The sequence below is a fragment of the Aulonocara sp. 'chitande type north' Nkhata Bay genome, linkage group LG5 (assembly GCF_057382095.1).
Source record: "Aulonocara sp. 'chitande type north' Nkhata Bay isolate Kocher_YH1m ecotype deep benthic linkage group LG5, A_spYH_male_GT1.1, whole genome shotgun sequence".
NCBI lineage: Eukaryota > Metazoa > Chordata > Actinopteri > Cichliformes > Cichlidae > Aulonocara > Aulonocara sp. 'chitande type north' Nkhata Bay.
In genome coordinates, this window is record NC_141348.1 from 48,326,198 (window position 1) to 48,346,522 (window position 20,325).

At 42.1% G+C, this 20,325-nt stretch overlaps 1 protein-coding gene across 1 annotated transcript in view; it reads left to right on the forward strand.

Moving 5' to 3' along the window:
• The first annotated feature begins 800 nt into the window (after positions 1-800).
• The window catches only part of LOC147331607 (butyrophilin-like protein 2), a 90,397-nt gene continuing 70,872 nt past the window's right edge, over positions 801-20,325 (forward strand). The window contains exons 1-4 of the mRNA XM_086294028.1: positions 801-1,021; positions 2,803-3,144; positions 3,433-3,462; positions 4,852-5,080. Of these exons, the coding sequence (XP_086150154.1) occupies positions 946-1,021; positions 2,803-3,144; positions 3,433-3,462; positions 4,852-5,080 (677 nt within the window). The 5' untranslated portion in view covers positions 801-945. The remainder of the gene's footprint in view (positions 1,022-2,802; positions 3,145-3,432; positions 3,463-4,851; positions 5,081-20,325) is intronic.

Below are 20,325 nucleotides of genomic sequence, written 5' to 3' on the forward strand. Positions count from 1 at the left end.
AGCCAGCAGCTGGGAGCAGACAGATGTGAGACCATAGATCTTCCTTATTGAACTTACTCATAAGCTTCATAATTATTTTTTTTCTTACAAAAACTTGAATTAAGACCTGATTAATCAAGTGTATCACTAAGTATTTGTAGGTAATCACATTGTGGTGGACCACCAGGTGGCTCCACTCACACACAGTGTTAGGGGAAGTGAGAGGGTTAGGTTTTGGTCCTTTGAATGTTTACTGTGATGACAATAAACATCACATGATCTGTTCTAGGTGTACCTAATGAAATAGTTGCTGATTGTGCTGAATGCGCCTTGAATGTGTGAAGCTGAATTAAAAGTTGGAGTAGAATATTGGGATCTCTCTTACATACCTCCACAACATCATACTTTCAAAATCCTTGGAAATTATATAAAATTATCTTAAATGATTTACATTTTTATTTTGAAGTAGTCAGAGGTAAGTCCTACTAATTGCTAACCTTGCCATCGTTTTTTCTTTGTTTTATGCAGATTTCATACAGATGTAGGGGGGGGGAAACAACCAACAAAGGTAATATAGTAACGCTTAACTATTTATTTTATTTTATTTTATTTTAGTAATCTTCAAGAGTCAAAAGCTGCAGCTGGCTTTGACCATAAAGGCTGGAGATGGTCCTCTCCTCTCTTACATCAGCCTGTATCTGTTTCTATAAACAGACTCTGCTCATTAATCTTCCTCCTGTCACTGTTTCTGTATAACTGTCACTGATATTATAAAGGTGAAATCTAAAAGTCCATGACGTTGTGACGTAATACACCGGAAACTATGGCAGATATGGCGGACTGCTTTAAGACACTAGAAACTGAAACTGTTTTTTTACTGCGTCAGTGCTGAGAGGAGAGGGGTGGCTCGGATCTTGGTTACACTGAATAATTGCCGTATTTGATCCTCAGAGGGTTTCTGCAGACATGGAGCTTCCACCACTTCTGTTTCTGAGCTTCTGTTTCCTGACTTTGTCCGGACGGACGTTTGCTGCTGAATCCGGTAAGAAGCTCATTGATTTAGACTGATAATCAGTGCAGGCGCTGTCACGTTTCACAGCAGCGGATGGAGCTTTAACGCTGCTGCTGTAGCGGGTGGATGACTGCGGCATCTACACCTGTGACATCAGCGTTTAACGCAGCCGCATTTTGATGTTGAAATAATGAGCAGATAAATGTGAAAATGTTCTTTTTATTTTTTACGATCAGATTATCTCATTATTTCACCCTGACTTTTTTTCAGGTGTGGCGTATTTGTTAGCAGTTTGTGTTTCCTGCAAACACACGTGTGTTTTATTTTTTCTTTACAAACGGAAACAATTGAGATTCAAATACATCAACAATGATATAAAATTATTATTATTATCCTTAATTAGTAAAATGAGGACAGAAGTCATCCATAAACACATAAGTAGGCAAGTATATAAAGTTCATTTTTCCTTGTATGTGTTACTACAGCTCCACCTGCTGCCAGTTTTAAAGGGAGTGGCACAGCCAGGCCCCAAAAGGATGGAGAGTGGCTCTACCCTGTTTCCATTTCCTGAGGTTTTAAAGTTAAAACACTGTGTGGCCCATTAACATGAGGCTGTTACTGACTCTGATGTGCAGCTTCAAACTGGCAGATTTTTGAGAGCTCAGCTGGTGAAAAGGACGCAGACTGGATGTGTTTCAAATCTTTATCAGTGAAAAATGTTTGGCCTCACAGTGTTGACACTGTTGCTGCCTGAATTTGTGATAACCTCTGATGAGCCACCTGGTCCTGGTGAGCTGGTCGGGGGCAGGATTATGTTCACTTCTACCTCTTTATATGAATTTTTTTATGTACTTGCCACACTTAAATAGAAATATCATACGAGAAGAACTGCAAGACCAAAATGCTCATGAGACACTTGAACTGAGAGGCAACATTTTCTACTTTGCACAATCTTTCCACACAGCTTTGTAGTGACTTGCAGTATTTGATGGGGCCTTAAACTTTAAACTGAAATCCTTCCGAGGAGGCTAAAAACCAAGCAGCAGCTCACAGATATGTCAGGGCTGCTGTCAGCTGTAATACTGTTATAGAAAACTGTTACAGTTATAAAGCTGAGGATTCAGAATATTTCTAAGATTAGAAAATTAATCATGAATAAGCTGATATTTCTATTTACAGAAAAAAAATAAATACAGTGTCATCACATATATGTTACTCAGGTGGAGCTGTGTGTTGGATGGAGGCGCATTTCATGTGGATGGAGTCATATTAGCAGAAATAAATATTCAGAGAGAGTCCTCTTTAATGGACCTCACCCTCTGACTTCTGTAAACAGAAATGTAATACATGCAGTAAAGAGGAGCTATTATACTCATTTCCAGCTCCATGTTTTATTCTTGGACACTACTGGAACAGTTTATCCCAGTCTGGGCCTTGGTGCAGCCTCTGAGTTAGTCCTCTCTGTAACAAGCTCTTCAGCTCCTTCAGCTTCTATTTAAATCAGTCATACAAACTGTGGCGCTACAGGTGGGACTGTGATGACAACAGGAAAATATGAAGGGTAACTAAACTAAATAAATATGAATTCTTGTTGTAGGAAAAAATAAAGAAGTGTTTTAATTGTGAATGCATTGTGATGTTTATATGTTTTTAATCTTCGTGAAAGCTACAAATCGAGTCTGAACTGTTTTTTAGTTTCTGAAATAAAAACGTTGAGCTTTAAGCCAATTTTCTTCTGATTTGCTGCCCCTGCCTCATACCTGACTTTTCTTCTATCCTTATCCCTGTTTAAAACATGCTTTGTCTTTCAGAGGCACCAGTGGCCAGAGTGACTGTGCGAGAAGATGATGATGTTATTTTACCCTGTTCCCTCGACACCAATGAGAACATTGAGTCAATGCTGTTTGACTGGGTTAAGGAAGTCCCTCGAAAGGAGGTGTTCATGTATCGTAATCGCAATCATTACAATAATGGTCTGCCAGGTCAAGATGTGGAGTTCAAAGGTCGAGTCTGGCATTATCCAGAAGAGCTGAAGTATGGAAACGCCTCCATAAGACTAAAACAAACTAGGCTGGAGGACAAAGGCACCTATACCTGTATATTCCCAGACATAAAGCCCAGAGAAAAAATCTTCCGCATTGAGCTTGTTGTTGGTGAGTGCTGTTATAAACCAGCTGATTATTTACAGATGAAACAGTCAGCATGCACATCTGGCAGGGCCTCACTCCTACAGCACATCTGCAGTGATATTTGCAATATTTAGTGAAAACAAACTGAGACCTTCCCATAATCATGCTGGTCCTGTGCCTGCACCATATCAAAAATCTGAGGTGCCCTAAAAAAAATAAAATCTCTGTGAATGCAGCTATAAACACTGCATTTATTTGACTGCCAACTTAATGAGAACCTACCACTACTAACCTGTTTCTTTTTCCTTTCAGAGCCCGTATTAAAGAGCCGAAACTTTCCAGGTGAGTCCTGTTTGTGCCGATACTGATGATAACATGCTCGTTTGTGTTTATGTGAACGTGTAAGTAGTAGGAAAAGACAAACAGGCACTTGTTTTGGTGAGAACTATAACAGGTCTAAAGCTTATCTTTATTAACAGTCCACGGTTAAAGCAAAATGTTTATGATATTGTTTTTATCCGCACATAAAAAAATTTATGCTACAATGTTGGTGTGCTAGACATATGGGGATTATAATTTTTTTATTGTCTCTAATTGTCTTTTAAGACACTTGTTCTAGTTTTATTTTGCTGTTGTTGCTGTTGTCGTTTTTCATTTGTCTTTAGAAGCCAAATGAAAGGTTTAAAAGCAAATATCCTTCTGTCCTTAGCAGGTTTTAAAATTAGATAAATACAACCTGAGATGAATAACAATCTAAGCAACATATTCAACTGTCCATTTTTTTTTATTTTTTTTTTACCTGAGCCAAAATGCAGCAGCAGCATGTGAAAAACTAAGCATACAGCATGATTCAGCAGCTTGTAGAACCACCTTCAGCAGAAATAACTTGAAGTAATCTTTTTTTTTTTTGTCTGACTTTATCAGGCTGTCACATCATTGGATGAATTTTAGTCCACTTTTCTTTACAGAATTGCTTCATTTCATTGAGGTTTGTGGGCATTTATTTATGCACAGCACTCTTAAGGTCCCACATTAACCAGCACTTAGATTCTTTTGTTTTCCAGCCATTATGTTATAAATTTGCTGCTTTGTTTGGGATGCTTGCATTATAATTACAGCTTTTTTTGTATGATTGTCCCAGTTAAGTATTTTAGATCAAACAAATGAAGATATTAGACAAAGATAACATAAGTAAACACAAAGTCCAGTTTCTAAATCAAGGTGCTCATTATTAAGGGAAATCTTTTCCTCCTTGGCATTGTGTTGTTAACACACATCTGAGTGCTCCAGACCAGAAGACTCAACAAAATCTGTGCTTTAATTGAGGTGTGCAGACTCAGTCACGGGGTGAGCTTGGTTCTGCTAGAGGTTTCTCTCTGTTAAATGGGAGTTTTTCTTTCCCACTGTGATCAAGTACTTGCTCATAGAGGGTTGTCTAATTATTAGGGGTTTCTCTGCATTATTGTAGCATCTCTAGCTTAGCGCCTTAGGTGACTGTTTGTGTAATTTTGTGCTATGTAAATAAAATGTAACTGAAATGAATTCCTCTGGAAACAGTAAGGGTATACTTAATATTTTTACATACTGTTTTCTGCATTTTGGTTTAGTTTTTGTTAAATAAATAATAACATGCCGTAACATGTCATGTCATATTGTTACTATGAGGATTTATTTAAATAATTGATTGTGGCTATGTAAACTAGTTGTTTGTTGTCTATGATGTGTTCACAGGTGCAGCTCCAGAGCCTTATGTCACAATACTTAAAGAAAAGGGGCTGCTGCAGTGTAAGGTTCCAGGTGCTTCTCCTAAACCCACAGTTGAGTGGAGGGACAGTGATAACAAAACACTTCCTTCTAAGACAGTGCAGGATGAAGAACAACAAGGTCGCTTTCATGTCACCATCCAGACTACTGTGACTGAGCCTGGCTGCTATCAGTGTGCAGCCACACAGATGGAAAAGTGGCATCGGATTTCTTCAGAGATCTGTGTGCATGATGGTGAGTGGGATATAATTCTTCAAAGAAGTTTGAAAACTAAAGTATGAATATGTGCTTAGATTAAAAACAAAAAATGTGGTCTGGGAGGAAAATTATGAATTATGAAAACATGAACATAAAAAAGATTTGGCTTTAGTAGAGAGGACGTGCGTGCTAAAAGAAAAAGCTGTCATCTTTTAACCGAATGTTAAAAAACTAAATTCACAAACATATACTGTATATTATAAAAGATGAACATTGCTGTTGTGACTGATTTGTTTATGAACTCTCACATGATGCCTGAAGCTCAGTAATTTCAGCATCAATATCTTCATGTTTTTCTAAAAAACCAGAGCATGCTCACAGGCCCGTGAAATAACCCTCACATTGTAAATCTTACTGTTCTTTATTTTTAATTTTTAAACATTAATGGCATCATATTCACATTTTAGTCTCCAAAAAAAAGTTGATCAATTTCTAAACTTTGTTTCTCCACCCCTGGGTGGTGCTGTCACATGGTGTTCTGTTGCTGTTACAACACATGGTGGTGTTTTTGTGTAGCTTATCTGTGTAACCAATTTAATAAAAGACTTATATATAACATCTTATTCAGTGGCGTGTCCAGCGGGGTGGCACAGGCCACCCCCCCAACCAGACTGGCCACCCCAGGTGCCACCCCAAAGGCAAAACAATAAAATTCAATCAAATATCAAATGTACGATTATGTTTTCACGGTGACGCTCAGATATCCGAGTGTAAGTGAATGCAGCATCGGCTTCTGCGCTATGTGCATCAGGTTAGCAAAGGTAGGAGAGCCAAGCACGAAAGACGGCACTACAGGAAACAATTTTTCGGTGAAAGAAAATGAGGACAGAATAAATGTCCCGGTAAGTAATATTAAGTTTGTTGAGTTTAGTAAACTTCGGTGAAATTAGAATACCAAGGAAAAAATAACATTTAAAGAATTATTGCAGCCGTCGAATATTTCAGACAGTTTGCTACTGAGGGGAGCTAACATAAGAGTTATGAGTTATAAGATATAATCTAAGTCGTAACATTGCTGTATGGAGCTGCAGATTTGGTTGCAGGTTAACATAGCTGGACTGGCCATCGGGCATACCGGGCATATTCCCGGTGACTTAATTTTTTATTTTTTTTTGTAATGGCATGAACAATGAGAGGTGGTGGATTGGCCAGATGCAGGTCGATGTGTAAAAATAACTCAGTAGTTTGGTGGTGGCTATGGCGGGGCTTCCACAGAGGCCAGCAGGTGGATGAGGGAAGGGGAGGCAGGAGGAGAGACCCGAGGCAGCCGCCAGTCCGAGTGTCAGGTGAACTGAACTTCAGGTAAGAAGTTATGACCTGCAGTCTATCTGGGTCAGATATAAACCAAGTTTAGGTGGAGTTTATTTTCGTTATGCTGACTTTTTACCGTCAGTTGCAATAACTCGTACTGCGTACTAGCTAGCATGACAGAGTTTTTATACAGCTGGGTGGGTGCTATGAAGTTACTGATAGTGAACTTTATTTTATTCATAAGGTTAGTTAGTAGAGTTGCCAACGGCTCCTTAAAAAAATGGAATGGTCCCTCAATCAGAGAAAATATTACACGTTTCATATTGAGCTGAGAAGAGACGCAGTTTGTCCTGGTCTTTCGCTATAATGAAAAAAAGACACAAAGCTGGATTTATTCTGTCGTTACGCTGCACAGCTGCCTCTTCTTCTCTCATTCTCTCCCCTGCCTCTCCTGTTTCTACTTCTATCATGAAACTGATCAATGATCAGCTGATCGGCTTTTCTCTCGTGTTTATTTATCGCCCACTTTGCGCCAGAAAGAGGAAACCAGCAGATGTCGCGTTAAACAACAGCAGCACGTTTAAGCTTGATCAGCTGTTGTTAGAATTTATTTAATATTAATTTCTAGTATCAGCTGATGTTTGCTGGAGCCACAGCTGTAAAGCTGCTGGTCATGATGTCGGTTTGTATATGTGGTGAGAGGGAAACATGAAGATGAAACCAGGAGATGTCCTTACTGAATCATCAGAGCTGAACAGTGATGGAGAAACAGGTTTACCTTTTAGGTGACATGAATGAGTTGAAGGGAAGTTATGAACTGTTTCTGAGAGACAAATAACACCAGGATCCTTTTTTAGGTAGCTGACAGCTGGTAACTGTGCAGGGGCGGGTCTAGCAAAGTTTTGCCAGGGGGCCAGGTAGGGCATTAACAGGGAAAGGGGGGCACAAAGAAATACTTTTCTTTCTTATTCTCATTTAAAATACCTAGCTTTTATTAAATAATTATCTGAATCTTACAACCAAAGTTTTTATCTGACGTAAAATGTATAGAAATCATACATATGCCAACAAGACAGTGTACATCACTGTCACAACAGCATTTGTTTTCATTCAAAGTCTTTATGGTTTTAATACCTGGTGGGCCGGTCTCTAGTCAAAATGCCCGATTTTCTGTCCCAGTCCAGCCCTGCAGGTTAATACTGGCAGTGTCACCATGCCAGCTGACTGTATTTCATCATCAGCCAGTGCTGTTCTTTATCAATATTACCAAAGTTTACCATAAGGCAGCATAGAAAGTATTTACTTGCTTTCAGGTTTTATTCAAATGTTAGTCTTTTCAGTTGTTTCCCCACTTTTTTCCTGTTTCAAAATCAAACACCAGTTTGTGAGAAGATTATCTTCTTTTTTTAACAGGCAGATAAAGTTTTACATTGGATCTGGCTAATTTGTCAATTGTTTGTTACAAATGTTCGTATTTTAATATTAAAAAATGTTTTTGCCCAAAACATATGTGCACTATATGTCAGTAAAAATACTATGCAAATATTGCTGTCCTTGAATGCTGAGTAAACACTGACAAAGCACTGATTGTATCTCTTGTACTTTATCAACGCAGTATCTAAAAACTTTCCACCGTAGTAGTTAAAATCTCATTCTAATAAGAGTTAAAAGCACATTCGGTTATTAGGTATATAGGGTTATTGAATTATGGTTAACGGTTGGTAGAATTCTTTTTAAACATTATCTGCCAATTGCATCTGCCACCCTTCTCCAAGTTTGTGCCCCTACCTGGCCCCCCCAACAAAAATTTTCTAGACACGCCACTGATCTTATTTCATAGTATATTCTTCACATACCTAACTGAAGAACTCCGTTGATTCACTCGCTAATTATAGTCAAAGTATTCACTCACTATGTCTTTAGGGATTTGCTAGCTTGATTCATAGCTGGCTCACTAGTTGCATGGGCTCTTCACCTGCACTTTACTGTTCAGTGTGTGAGCCTTTCAGTTCAATTTTGTTTATATAGCGCCAAATCACAGCACCGGTCATCTCAAGGCGCTTTATATTGTAAGGTAGACCCTACAAAAATACATTCAAAGAAAAAAAAAAAAAAACCCAACAATCATATGACCCCCTATGAGCAAGCACTTTGGTGACAGTGGGAAGGAAAAACTCCCTTTTAACAGGAAGAAACCTCCAGCAGAACCAGGCTCAGGGAGGGGCGGGGCCATGTGCTGCGACCGGTTGGGGTGAGAGAAGGAAGACAGGATAAAGACATGCTGTGGAAGAGAGACGGAGGTTAATAACAGGTATGATTCAATGCAGAGAGGTCTGTTAACACATAGTGAGTGAGAAAGGTGACTGGAAAGGAAAAACTCAATGCATCATGGGAATCCCCCGGCAGCCTACATCTATTGCAGCATAACTAAGGGAGGATTCAGGGTCACCTGGTCCAGCCCTAACTATATGCTTTAGCAAAAAGGAAAGTTTAAAGCCTAATCTTAAAAGTAGAGATAGTGTCTGTCTCCCGAATCCAAACTGGAAGCTGGTTCCTCAAAAGTGCTTCGACGTTTTCGGAGACGTCTGTTATCCACCAGCTCGATAGCTAGCCGGGAGCTCGAGGGTCACTGAAGCCGCCGAGAACGGCACAACTCCCGGCACCTCATTTTCAGATCACCGCGGTCTTTCGCTACTCGGGTTAAATGTAATTTATAAGCCACTTAGACAACCTAAAAATGTTATTGTTTGGCTTTTTTCAGTGTTTTATTTGTTCATGAGTAAATCGGTTTGGCTGAGATTAAAGTTAGCCCCCCCCCCTAGCCCCGCTGCACGCGGGGCTAGGGGAGGGTCTGTGCTGACGGACGTGGGTTACTGACCTGGTAGCCTGGCTGCCCCTGGGTGGGTCCGGGATGGGCGTGAGGTTCTGGGGGCGCTCCGTCTCTGGGCTGGGACCCGGACCGGGCCTCGGGGGCTTGGGTCCTGGTTGGTGTGTTGCCGGGGTTGTGGGCGCCCAGCCCTGGAGCAGGGTGCCGCCGGTGCGTCGAGCCACCTGGGGGGCTCTTCAACTGGTGGGGGAGATTGTCACATCTTGCAGGAGCTTTCCTCTCCTCAGGAGCTCCCTCTGCAGGAGGGGGAGATACAGGAGAGGTGGAGGAAGATCTCAGCCTGGGTGTTTATTGTCTTATGTAGTCTGGAAGATGAGTGGATGGTGGGGTGGGTGCAGTTTTCTCTGTGGTGGGGTTGGGTGGACTGTCCCGGGCTCTGTGGGGCCGGGCGGCGCTGCTGCACTGGGCCCGGTCTGGATGGGCCTGGGCCCCCTTTCCCTGGCGGGTCGCGGAGTATGGGGGTGCCTACTGGGGTCAGCGGGGGAGCTGGCCCCAGGGAGGGGTCACTTGCCCCTCCCTTCCTTCCCTCCCCATCTCCAGCTGCCTCCCTCTTCCCGCTCCACCACAACCACCCACACATGCAGGGCCTTGGAGTAGGGGTATGTCACCAGGGTGCAGAGGAGGCTACCCCCCCCCCCCCCCCCTCTGTCCCCTTCTGGCTGCCTCTGCCTCAATTTTATCCCACAACTTAGACATTCACATTATTCACACTCTCATTACACATACATATAGGATCTTGGGGGTGGGCACGATACACGGAGTCCAAAGTACCATCAGGGTGTACACCCCACCCCTGGCGTCGTTGCCCACCTCTCAATTTTAAATACACGTAGACATTGAGGGCTAGCAGGAGGGACCATGCGCTTACCTGCTGCTCTCTGGCAGGTAGCTCCAAGCCCTCCTGGGTTTTAAATGCACCTTAGAACACACATGCATCAACATTACAATGAGCGGGTGGAGGGAGGTTTGGAGTCTTCTCTCACCCCCACTCTCTGCGACCTGCTGGAGCAGGGGGGCTAGGACTAGGAGGAGGAGTTGGCCGTCCGACTGCGGTCTGGAGTGTGGAGCCTTCCTGCTGCTGCGGAGTCGGGGCGGTCTGCCTCTCCCCACCACAGGGAAAAGGGAAACACCACCTGGGTCTGGGTGCAGTTCCCCCCTCCAGGGGCGGGGGCACCTAGACCCGGTTTGTAGAGTACGCTTGGGGAGTGTGATCGTGTGTACAGCGTCTCTTTATGTCTGTCTCCACGTTGGTTGAGTGTGGAGTGAGTGCATATGAGAGCATGAGGGTGGGAATGGATGTTTGTGTCTGTGTGTGCCTGTATGTCTGTGTCTATATGTCAGGTTGGGTATCAGACGCCACCTCTCTGGGGACATCTCAGGCCCTCCAAGGTTTGGAGGCCTATCTCCCCCTACCACCACTTCCCCTGCCAGTGGCGGACCCCCTCAGACATCGGTGCGTTGGTGGTTCTTTGTGTCCGGGGATGGGCGTCCAGGTACACACCGGCTCACTCCTTGGTGGCCACTTATCGGGGCCTGGAGCCTGGGGCTCGCTCGGGCCACTTCGGAGGTGGGGTGCCCCGGTCCTCTCGGCCTGGGGCTCGGTCACTCAGGCGCAGCTGGCTGCCGGCGGAGCTCACGGGCGCGTCACTGCAACTCCCCCTGGCTTCTGCTCCGCGGCTGCTGAGTGAGCCCTCATCTGGGACTCTCCTCAGCTCTTTCTGGGACAGTGGCGCGGCTGCCCCTCTGTTGGTCTTCCTTGGTCTCTTGTGTTCTGGGGGCCTCTGGATGTCTGGAGTTTTGATCTCCTCCACACCTGCTTCACACTCTGGAGGACGGGGCTGTGGCCCCCCCACACCCTCTAGCAGATTATTACATGAAGGAACCTTTTAAAAAACAAAAAACAAGCGCGTCCATGCTCACAGGTGTACACACGGGTGATCACACCCACAAACTACACCCTTTTTGGCTCCTACCTCAAAGCACACTGTGTTCTGTTGATCTTATGTGCTGCACAATAATGTTTAACATTTAGTATTTACTGTCATATTCCCATATATCATTGTGATGTTGTTTATTCTATTACTCTTGTTCTCTTCTGCTTGCTTTCTTTTTTCTTTCTCAGCAGGTGATCCAGGTGATTGATATATGCATTTTTTTTCTCTGCCCGTTCTGTTGGTTTTTGTCTTTTGCCCTTCTCCCCCGTCCCTCTTCTCAGCTGTTTCTCTTTCCCTCTTTCTTTCTCCCCTTCTTTCCCCCAGTCAAGTCTGTCCCGTATTCAGTAAGTGAAAATAAAATAAACAATAAAAGGTGAATCAAATGGACCATTACGGCAAGGCTGGGATGGTCAGTTTGGTAAAGTAAATCCGTTGGGCATCTTTCTTTGCCTTTAGACAACAATTCTGATGCAAAAGAGCCAAACGGGACAGGCAAAAAAAAAAAAGATTAGATAAAATAAAACTTTATTAATCCCCCGGGTGGTTTTCACACAGCTGACTAAACGTCAAATAGAAAACTGATTAAACAGAAGTGTGAGATGGTCGAGAATTTACGCCAGTGTCCTGTTATATTTTAGATAGCAAGGAGCAGACGGCCAAGTTTATTAAACTCCACCGAGACGGCAATGACGCAAATCTGAAGGCTAGACCGTCCAATTTCACAGCCGTTTACTTCCGGCCTACCCGACCTTCTGAGGACCCGGCCCACGTAGACCGCAAAGGCCGGGTCCTCAGGAGGATGCAGTCCATGAATTTGGACACGACATAAATAAACTGATCCACGAGGCCAGTAATGTTGTGGTGATGAAGCTGGACTCCGTTAGGGTGGTGTCTGAGAGGCAGATGTTGTCCAAGATAAGGACATACTGGCTAGTCACAGGAGCACGTTCACTGAGAGACTGAGATTACCAAAAACCACCACTGACTGACACAGGAAATCATTCCTGCATGTGGTCCTCTCCCTGTACAACTCCTCCATCTAACACACTGTGAACCCTGCAATAGTTACACCCTTTTTACACACGCTCTTTTCTACTCTGGAATATTCTCGTCAATTTTCTTGATATTTATGTATAATCACCTCTGTTAATCCTTGATATTTATAACTGAGTGATCTGTATATATTAGTGGTATTTCTTAAATGTGTTAAATCTGTAACATAATGTATTGTTTGGAGTTTAGTCTTTTACTGTTACTATTTTTACCATTTCTTCTTAGAGCAACTGTAACGCACATAATTTCCTTAGGGATTAATAAAGCATTCTGATTCTGACTCTGATTGTTTCAGGATGAGCTGCCATTATCCAACGACACATCTGCTTACCTGCATCTTTTGCTCGTTTCTCCTCCTCTTCTTTTCTCTTTTTTTCTAAACTGAGCACCTGATGGCTTTGAGCTTTTCTTATCTTAACATTATGAATGAAACGTGCCAGCCCCCCTCCCCTGTCGACAGGTTGTGTGTGAGACTTTAAAACATCAAACTGTAAATTATAAATTGTTATTGATCCCTTTTTCTCCTAATCCTAAAGTGTATATTTATTTTTTTGCTCTTCTTATATTTATTGTTTGTTTACTTGCACTGCTGTAACTGGAGCCTTGTCATCTTGTCTCTCTATATACTGGACTGTATGTAGCGGAGATGACAAAAAAGTTTACTTTGACTTCAGCAGCAAGCAGGCGCACCGAGGGCTCTCGCGCTCACGTTTTGGAGCCTCTGCCTTACCACAACATATTTTAAATACAACAAGGTTTCCACAGACAAAAAGATGTGTGCCATGGGCTCCCATTGTAGCCAAATTTTACACATAGCTTGTTAGGCTAAAGTGAAATAATTGCTACTAGCTGAAGTAAGTGAAAAGTGTTTTTATGGTAAATGGTCTGTATTTATATAGCACTTTACTAGTCCCTAAGGACCCCAAAGCGCTTTACACATCCAGTCATCCACCCATTCACACACCCATTCACACACTGATGATGGCAGCTACATTGTAGCCACAGCCACCCTGGGGCGCACTGACAGAGGCGAGGCTGCCGGACACTGGCGCCACCGGGCCCTCTGACCACCACCAGTAGGCAACGGGTGAAGTGTCTTGCCCAAGGACACAACGACCGAGACTGTCCAAGCCGGGGCTCAAACCGGCAAACTTCCGATTCCAAGGCGAACTCCCAACTCTTGAGCCACGATCGCCCCACAGCCTCCTTATTCATTTAATTATGAACATTTATTAAACCCCCCAAAATATGACTATCCAGATTTGGGACCAGGAAGCAGAGTTGCAGTCTTACATGCCTCTCTGCAGCTTCTCTCCTCCTGCTACCCCCCCAAAAACCCATCTCCATAGAGACTGTGTCAGCTCCCAAAAAGACAAAAAACAAACTAAAAACCAGCAACAAACAACTTAAACATAAACAATCACAAAGAAAGAACAATACAGTATCCACATCTGAACCAAAGAGTAAAACAGTGAAATGTGGATTATTAAATATTAGGTCTCTCTCCTCCAAGTCTCTGTTAGTACATGACTTAATAATTGATCAACAAATCGATTATATTATATTATTATATTATACATTTGAAAGCCTGATGCTTAGCCTCGTCCACCCCAGCTGTGAAACTCAGAAACCAGTCTTACTTGTTATCATCTATCGTTCACCTGGGCCTTACACAGAGTTTGTCTGATTTCTCAGACTTTATATCTAATTTAGTTCTGAGCTCAGATAAAATAATTATTGTGGGTGATTTTAACATCCATGTAGATGCTAAAAATGACAGCCTCAACATGGCATTTAATCTGTTATTAGACTCAATTGGTTTCTCTCAAAATGTAAAAGAACCCACCCACCACTTTAATCACACTCTAGATCTTGTTTTAACATATGGCATAGAACCTGAACATTTAACAGTGTTTCCTGAAAACCCTCTCCTGTCTGATCATTTCCTGATAACATTTACATTTACAATAATTGATTACACAGCGGTGGAGAGTAGACTTTATCAAAGTAGATGTCTTTCTGAAAGTGCTGTAACTAAGTTTAAGAATATAATCCACCCACTGTTATCATCTCCAATGCCCTGTACCAACACAGAGCAGAGCAGCTATCTGAACGCTACTCCAACAGAGGTCGATTATCTTGTTAATAATTTCACCTCCTCTCTACGTACGACTCTGGATACTGTAGCTCCTGTGAAAACTAAGGTCTCTAATCAGAAGTACCTGACTCCGTGGTATAATTCTCAAACACGTAGCCTAAAGCAAATGACTCGTAATCTGGAGAGGAAATGGCGTGTCACAAATCTAGAGGATCATCATTTAGCCTGGAGAAATAGTTTGCTGCTTTATAAGAAAGCCCTCCGCAAAGCCAGAACATCTTACTATTCATCACTGATTGAAGAAAATAAGAACAACCCCAGGTTTCTCTTCAGCACTGTAGCCAGGCTGACAAACAGTCAGAGGTCTTTTGAGCCAACCATCCCTTTAACGTTAACTAGTAATGACTTCATGAACTTCTTCACAAATAAAATTTTTATCATTAGAGAAAAAAATACCAATAATCATCCCACAGATGTAATATTATCTACAGCTACTCTTAGTACCATTGATGTTAAGTTAGACTCTTTTTCTCCAATTGATCTTTCGGAGTTAACTTCAATAATTACTTCCTCCAAACCATCAACGTGTCTTTTAGACCCCATTCCTACAAAACTGCTCAAAGAAGTCCTGCCATTAATTAATTCTTCGATCTTAAATATGATCAACCTATCTCTAATAATCGGCTATGTACCACAGGCCTTCAAGCTGGCTGTAGTTAAACCTTTACTCAAAAAGCATCTCCAGACCCAGCAGTCTTAGCTAATTATAGGCCAATCTCCAACCTTCCTTTCATATCAAAAATCCTTGAAAGAGTAGTTGTCAAACAGCTAACAGATCATCTGCAGAGGAATGGTTTATTTGAAGAGTTTCAGTCAGGTTTCAGAGCTCATCACAGCACAGAAACAGCTTTAGTGAAGGTTACAACTGATCTTCTTATGGCCTCTGACAGTGGACTCATCTCTGTGCTTGTCCTGCTAGACCTTAGCGCAGCGTTCGATACTGTTGACCATAATATCCTATTAGAGCGATTAGAACATGCTGTAGGTATTACAGGTACTGCGCTGCAGTGGTTTGTATCATATCTATCTAATAGACTCCAATTTGTGCGTGTAAATGGAGAGTCCTCTTCACACACTGAGGTTAATTATGGAGTTCCACAGGGTTCAGTGCTAGGACCAATTCTGTTTACATTATACATGCTTCCCTTAGGCAGTATCATTAGAAGACATAGCATACATTTTCACTGCTATGCAGATGACACCCAGCTCTATCTGTCCATGAAGCCAGATAACACACACCAATTAATTAAACTGCAGGAATGTCTTAAAGACATAAAGACCTGGATGGCCGCTAACTTTCTGCTTCTTAATTCAGATAAAACTGAGGTTATTGTACTCGGCCCTGAAAATCTTAGAAATATGGTATCTAACCAGATTCTTACCCTGGATGGCATTACCTTGGCCTCCAGTAACGCTGTGAGGAACCTTGGAGTCATTTTTGACCAGGACATGTCCTTCAACGCACATATTAAACAAATATGTAAGACTGCTTTCTTCCATTTGCGCAACATCTCTAAAATTAGAAATATCCTGTCTCAGAGTGACGCTGAAAAACTAGTTCATGCATTTATTACTTCCAGGCTGGACTACTGTAATTCATTATTATCAGGATGTCCTAAAAACTCCCTGAAAAGCCTTCAGCTGATCCAAAATGCTGCAGCAAGAGTACTGACAGGGACTAGAAAGAGAGAGCAGATTTCTCCTGTTTTGGCTTCCTGTTAAATCCAGAATTGAATTCAAAATCCTGCTCCTCACATACAAGGTCTTAAATAATCAGGCCCCATCTTATCTTAATGACCTTGTAGTACCATATCACCCTATTAGAGCACTTCGCTCTCGCTCTGCAGGCCTACTTGTTGTTCCTAGAGTATTTAAAAGTAGAATGGGAGGCAGAGCCTTCAGTTTTCAGGCCCCTCTTCTGTGGAACCAGCTTCCAGTTTGGATTCGGGAGACAGACACTATCTCTACTTTTAAGATTAGGCTTTAAACTTTCCTTTTTGCTAAAGCATATAGTTAGGGCTGGACCAGGTGACCCTGAATCCTCCCTTAGTTATGCTGCAATAGATGTAGGCTGCCGGGGGATTCCCATGATGCATTGAGTTTTTCCTTTCCAGTCACCTTTCTCACTCACTATGTATTAACAGACCTCTCTGCATTGAATCATATCTGTTATTAACCTCTGTCTCTCTTCCACAGCATGTCTTTTATCCTGTCTTCCTTCTTTCACCCCAACCGGTCGCAGCAGATGGCCCCGCCCCTCCCTGAGCCTGGTTCTGCCGGAGGTTTCTTCCTGTTAAAAGGGAGTTTTTCCTTCCCACTGTCGCCAAAGTGCTTGCTCATAGGGGGTCATATGATTGTTGGGTTTTTCTCTGTATCTATGAAGCGCCTTGAGGCGACTTTTGTTGTGATTTGGCGCTATATAAATAAAATTGAATTGAATTGAATTATGTTGGAAAAGTTTGGTCACCATTTTACACAATTTGTTTTATCCTCAGTTTTCTCAAATTCATGTTGTTTTCTGATGTGTATGCATCTTTGTCTGTTACACTTGTCTAATGAGAAACTTTTTGTACTGTTTCCACAGAAAAGACGGATCAACCACCCTCAGGTAAAGTCCAAAATACCAGCCAGTCAGCAAGGTAAACAACAAAAAAATATCCCCCCCCGACTCCAGGAACCAGCACAATAAGTCACATGAAGAGATCTGTTAGGAACATGAAAAAGTCATTGTAAAGTGAAAAAAAAATTAATAATCTCGTGTTTAATCTTTTAGAAGGAATTACAGGAGAAATATTTGTTGTTTAAAAATATTTAATTTGCTTCAGCAGTTGAAATTACAAGTTATGCAGGCACAGGCTTTTAGATTAATGAAGGCTAGAAATGTAAAAGTATAATTAGGAAGTGATACTGACAGGAGTGCAAAGTGACCAGAAATTATAAAGTCAAAGAAGAATGACTTTAAAAAATGAAATTTGCAACTGTCAGTTTTATATTTGGTTTGCTTCATTGACTTCTTTAGAAACACTGATGTTTATTTAAAGATTATACATAGCTTCTCCTGAGCAACAGAATACGTTCTACAGCAGTTTTAACAGGCAGAGTGACACTGCTCAGGACCTGCATATTTTTGCATAATTGTGCAAAGGACTTAATAGATTTCAAAAACTAATTTTTGTATTGTGTGGATCAAAACATTAGGAGCACCAATTTAATGCTGTATGATATATCAACATTTACTCAAACACCTTCATAACAATGTCAGAAAAACCTTACAATTTAATTAAAATTTAATTTAAACTTTATGGTAAATGAAAATGGTAAATGGCCTGCATTTGTATAGCGCTTTTCTAGTCCATAGGACCCCAAAGCGCTTTACACTACATTCAGTCATTCACCCATTCACACACACATTCACACACTGGTGATGGCAAGCTACATTGTAGCCACAGCTGCCCATAACAGATGAAACTTTATGGTGTTGCGGTACAAATTAAGTGAATCTAAAAACTTTGTCTCAGTGCTTTACTTTTTCCTAATTTTGTCCTATCACAGCTTTATTCCAAGAGGGATTAAATAAATTTTTCATTTCAATAAGAAAAAAGGAGAATTTGGTAGTAAGGTAGAAAAAAAATGTCTGCAGCACTGAAGTTCCCAGTCAGCAGAGAGGCATCAGGCATCTGTCAGTGGCAGAGCTCCAGCATTGCTCTGTGGAGAGGAAAATCTTCAAGAAGAACCATTTCTGCAGCGCTCCACCAATCAGACCTGTACGGTAGAGTCGCCAGACAGAAGCCATTCCCCAGTAAAAGTCACACAACAGCCTGCCTGGAGTTTGACAAAAGGTTTCTGAAGAACTCTCAGACCATGAGAAACAAAATTCTCTGGTCTGATGAAACAAGATTAAACCCTTTGGCCTGAATGCCAAAAATGTCTTGAGGAAACCAGGCATCACTCATCACCTGGCCAACACCATCTCTACAGTGAAGCACAGTGATGGCAGCATCATGGGGCGAGAGGGAGGGGGCTTAAGTATTAAGCAAGGAAGAAAGAAAGTATTAGCAAACTGAAATGTCATATAAGCCAGCTGGTAAAGCGTGAGACATCAGTCAACCCGTCTGTCCCCTGTGAATATGTGCGCAGGTCCTCACAAACATCTGACCCCCAATATCCTCAAAAACCATCTACCGTCAAAGAGGGCAAAATACACCACCATGAAATCCAGAAACCAAACACCGTAGCAAGGACAGGAAAAAAAGCAGAAAAAACAGCAGGCAGTGTGGTGGTTCATGTTGGTTGCCATCCAAATTATCAGAGCCTGAACACAAACACACAGAGTGGTGACAGAAACTCACACAAGTAGAAACTCCAAGTGGTCGCAACCTACAGCAAAGACCAAGTTGCAGTGGACACCAGCATGCCAAGCTAGAAACATGCAAGAAGGCCTCCAGTGTTAAAGGCACCTGCCAAGACCCAACAGGCACAAGCGGCACAGGCTGCCCCCACCCGGCTCGCCACCTCCTGAGAGAGTGGAAGGTTTCCACCCAACTCTAGAGGACTGGACACAGCACAGAGGGTCAGATCTAGGGGAAGGGAAAAGAAAGAAGAGGAAGTTCCCAAAGCCATCAGACCTTGGCATACCATTTCCCATGGAGCCACCAGGAGAGGCACACTGGGCGAGCCCCCACCACCGAGAACCACAGACAACCAGATCCAGTGAGCACAGAAGAAGGAGAGAGGAGCAGGAGAGAAATGGGGAGAGACTCAAGGGGGCAACAGAACAGCCTCTGGTTAGAGGGAGGGGATGACATTATTGCCAGGCAGCCTGATCTGTGATTATTTTGGTGGTATTTATTTAGTTTTGTTTTTTTTAAATTCCCCATTCCATTAGTCTGGGGGTTAAGGTCACTGATGATGACTGAAACTTTTTAGGGTTAAAGTTCAAAGAAATTTGCTTAATTTAAAAACAAAAGTTTTTCCTTTTTGTCTTTTTAAACTTGGCTAAACCCACAGTTTTGACTGAGTCTTTATATAATTGTGTCAAACAATCATGAGCTCAGTATTGACTAAAACTGCCATTATCAAGCAGCCCTGTTATACAAAATATCACTGAAAGTTATGGCGTTATTTTTGTGCCACTATTCTGAGCGCACGTAAAAAAGGTTTGCAGGTGCAAGTGTTGCATTTTGAGGAGAAAATTATTTTTGAGCGAAGAAAAGCTAAATTTGAGTAAACAAAATTCATTCCTGTGTGCAAAAAATGTATTTCAGTGTTTGCTATTATCCACACACACACACACAACAGCAGCCCCTCTCGCTCAGTTTTTGCATTTGCTCTCGCTCGCAATGTGTTGCTCGCGCTCTCAACATTTCTGCCCGTGTGCGCTCAACTCTTTCTCTACACCGTTATTTTTGTGCCACAAAACCAGCCAATCGCAGACTTGGATGCAAAAAAATCTGATTGGCTGTTTTGGTCTCCAATCAGCTCGAAATGACGAAATGCAATATCCCAGAATCCATTTCGTCCAAAATTCAAACGAGGTAGTGGCAGAGGAACACAGAGTGGTGGAGTTTGAAATATTACTCTTTCTGGGTCACAAAATAAACTTTTAAGATATTTTCATGCGAGAATGGTGCTGTGTAAACTTCAAATACCTGCTCGATTAATCAAGACATCACATATTTGCATAAGTGCTCTAACATTTTCGGAGATTCCTGTTACCCACCAGCTGACTGGGTGGTCACTCGGGTTAAATATAATATAAAAGGCTGAACTGACAAAAAATCGGCCGACTACAACACCAGTGACGTACACTGTCTTGTTGGTGTATATGTATGATTTGTATCACCTTCATGTTTTCCTCTCACCACATATCCAAACCAATATCATGAGCAACAGCTTTTACA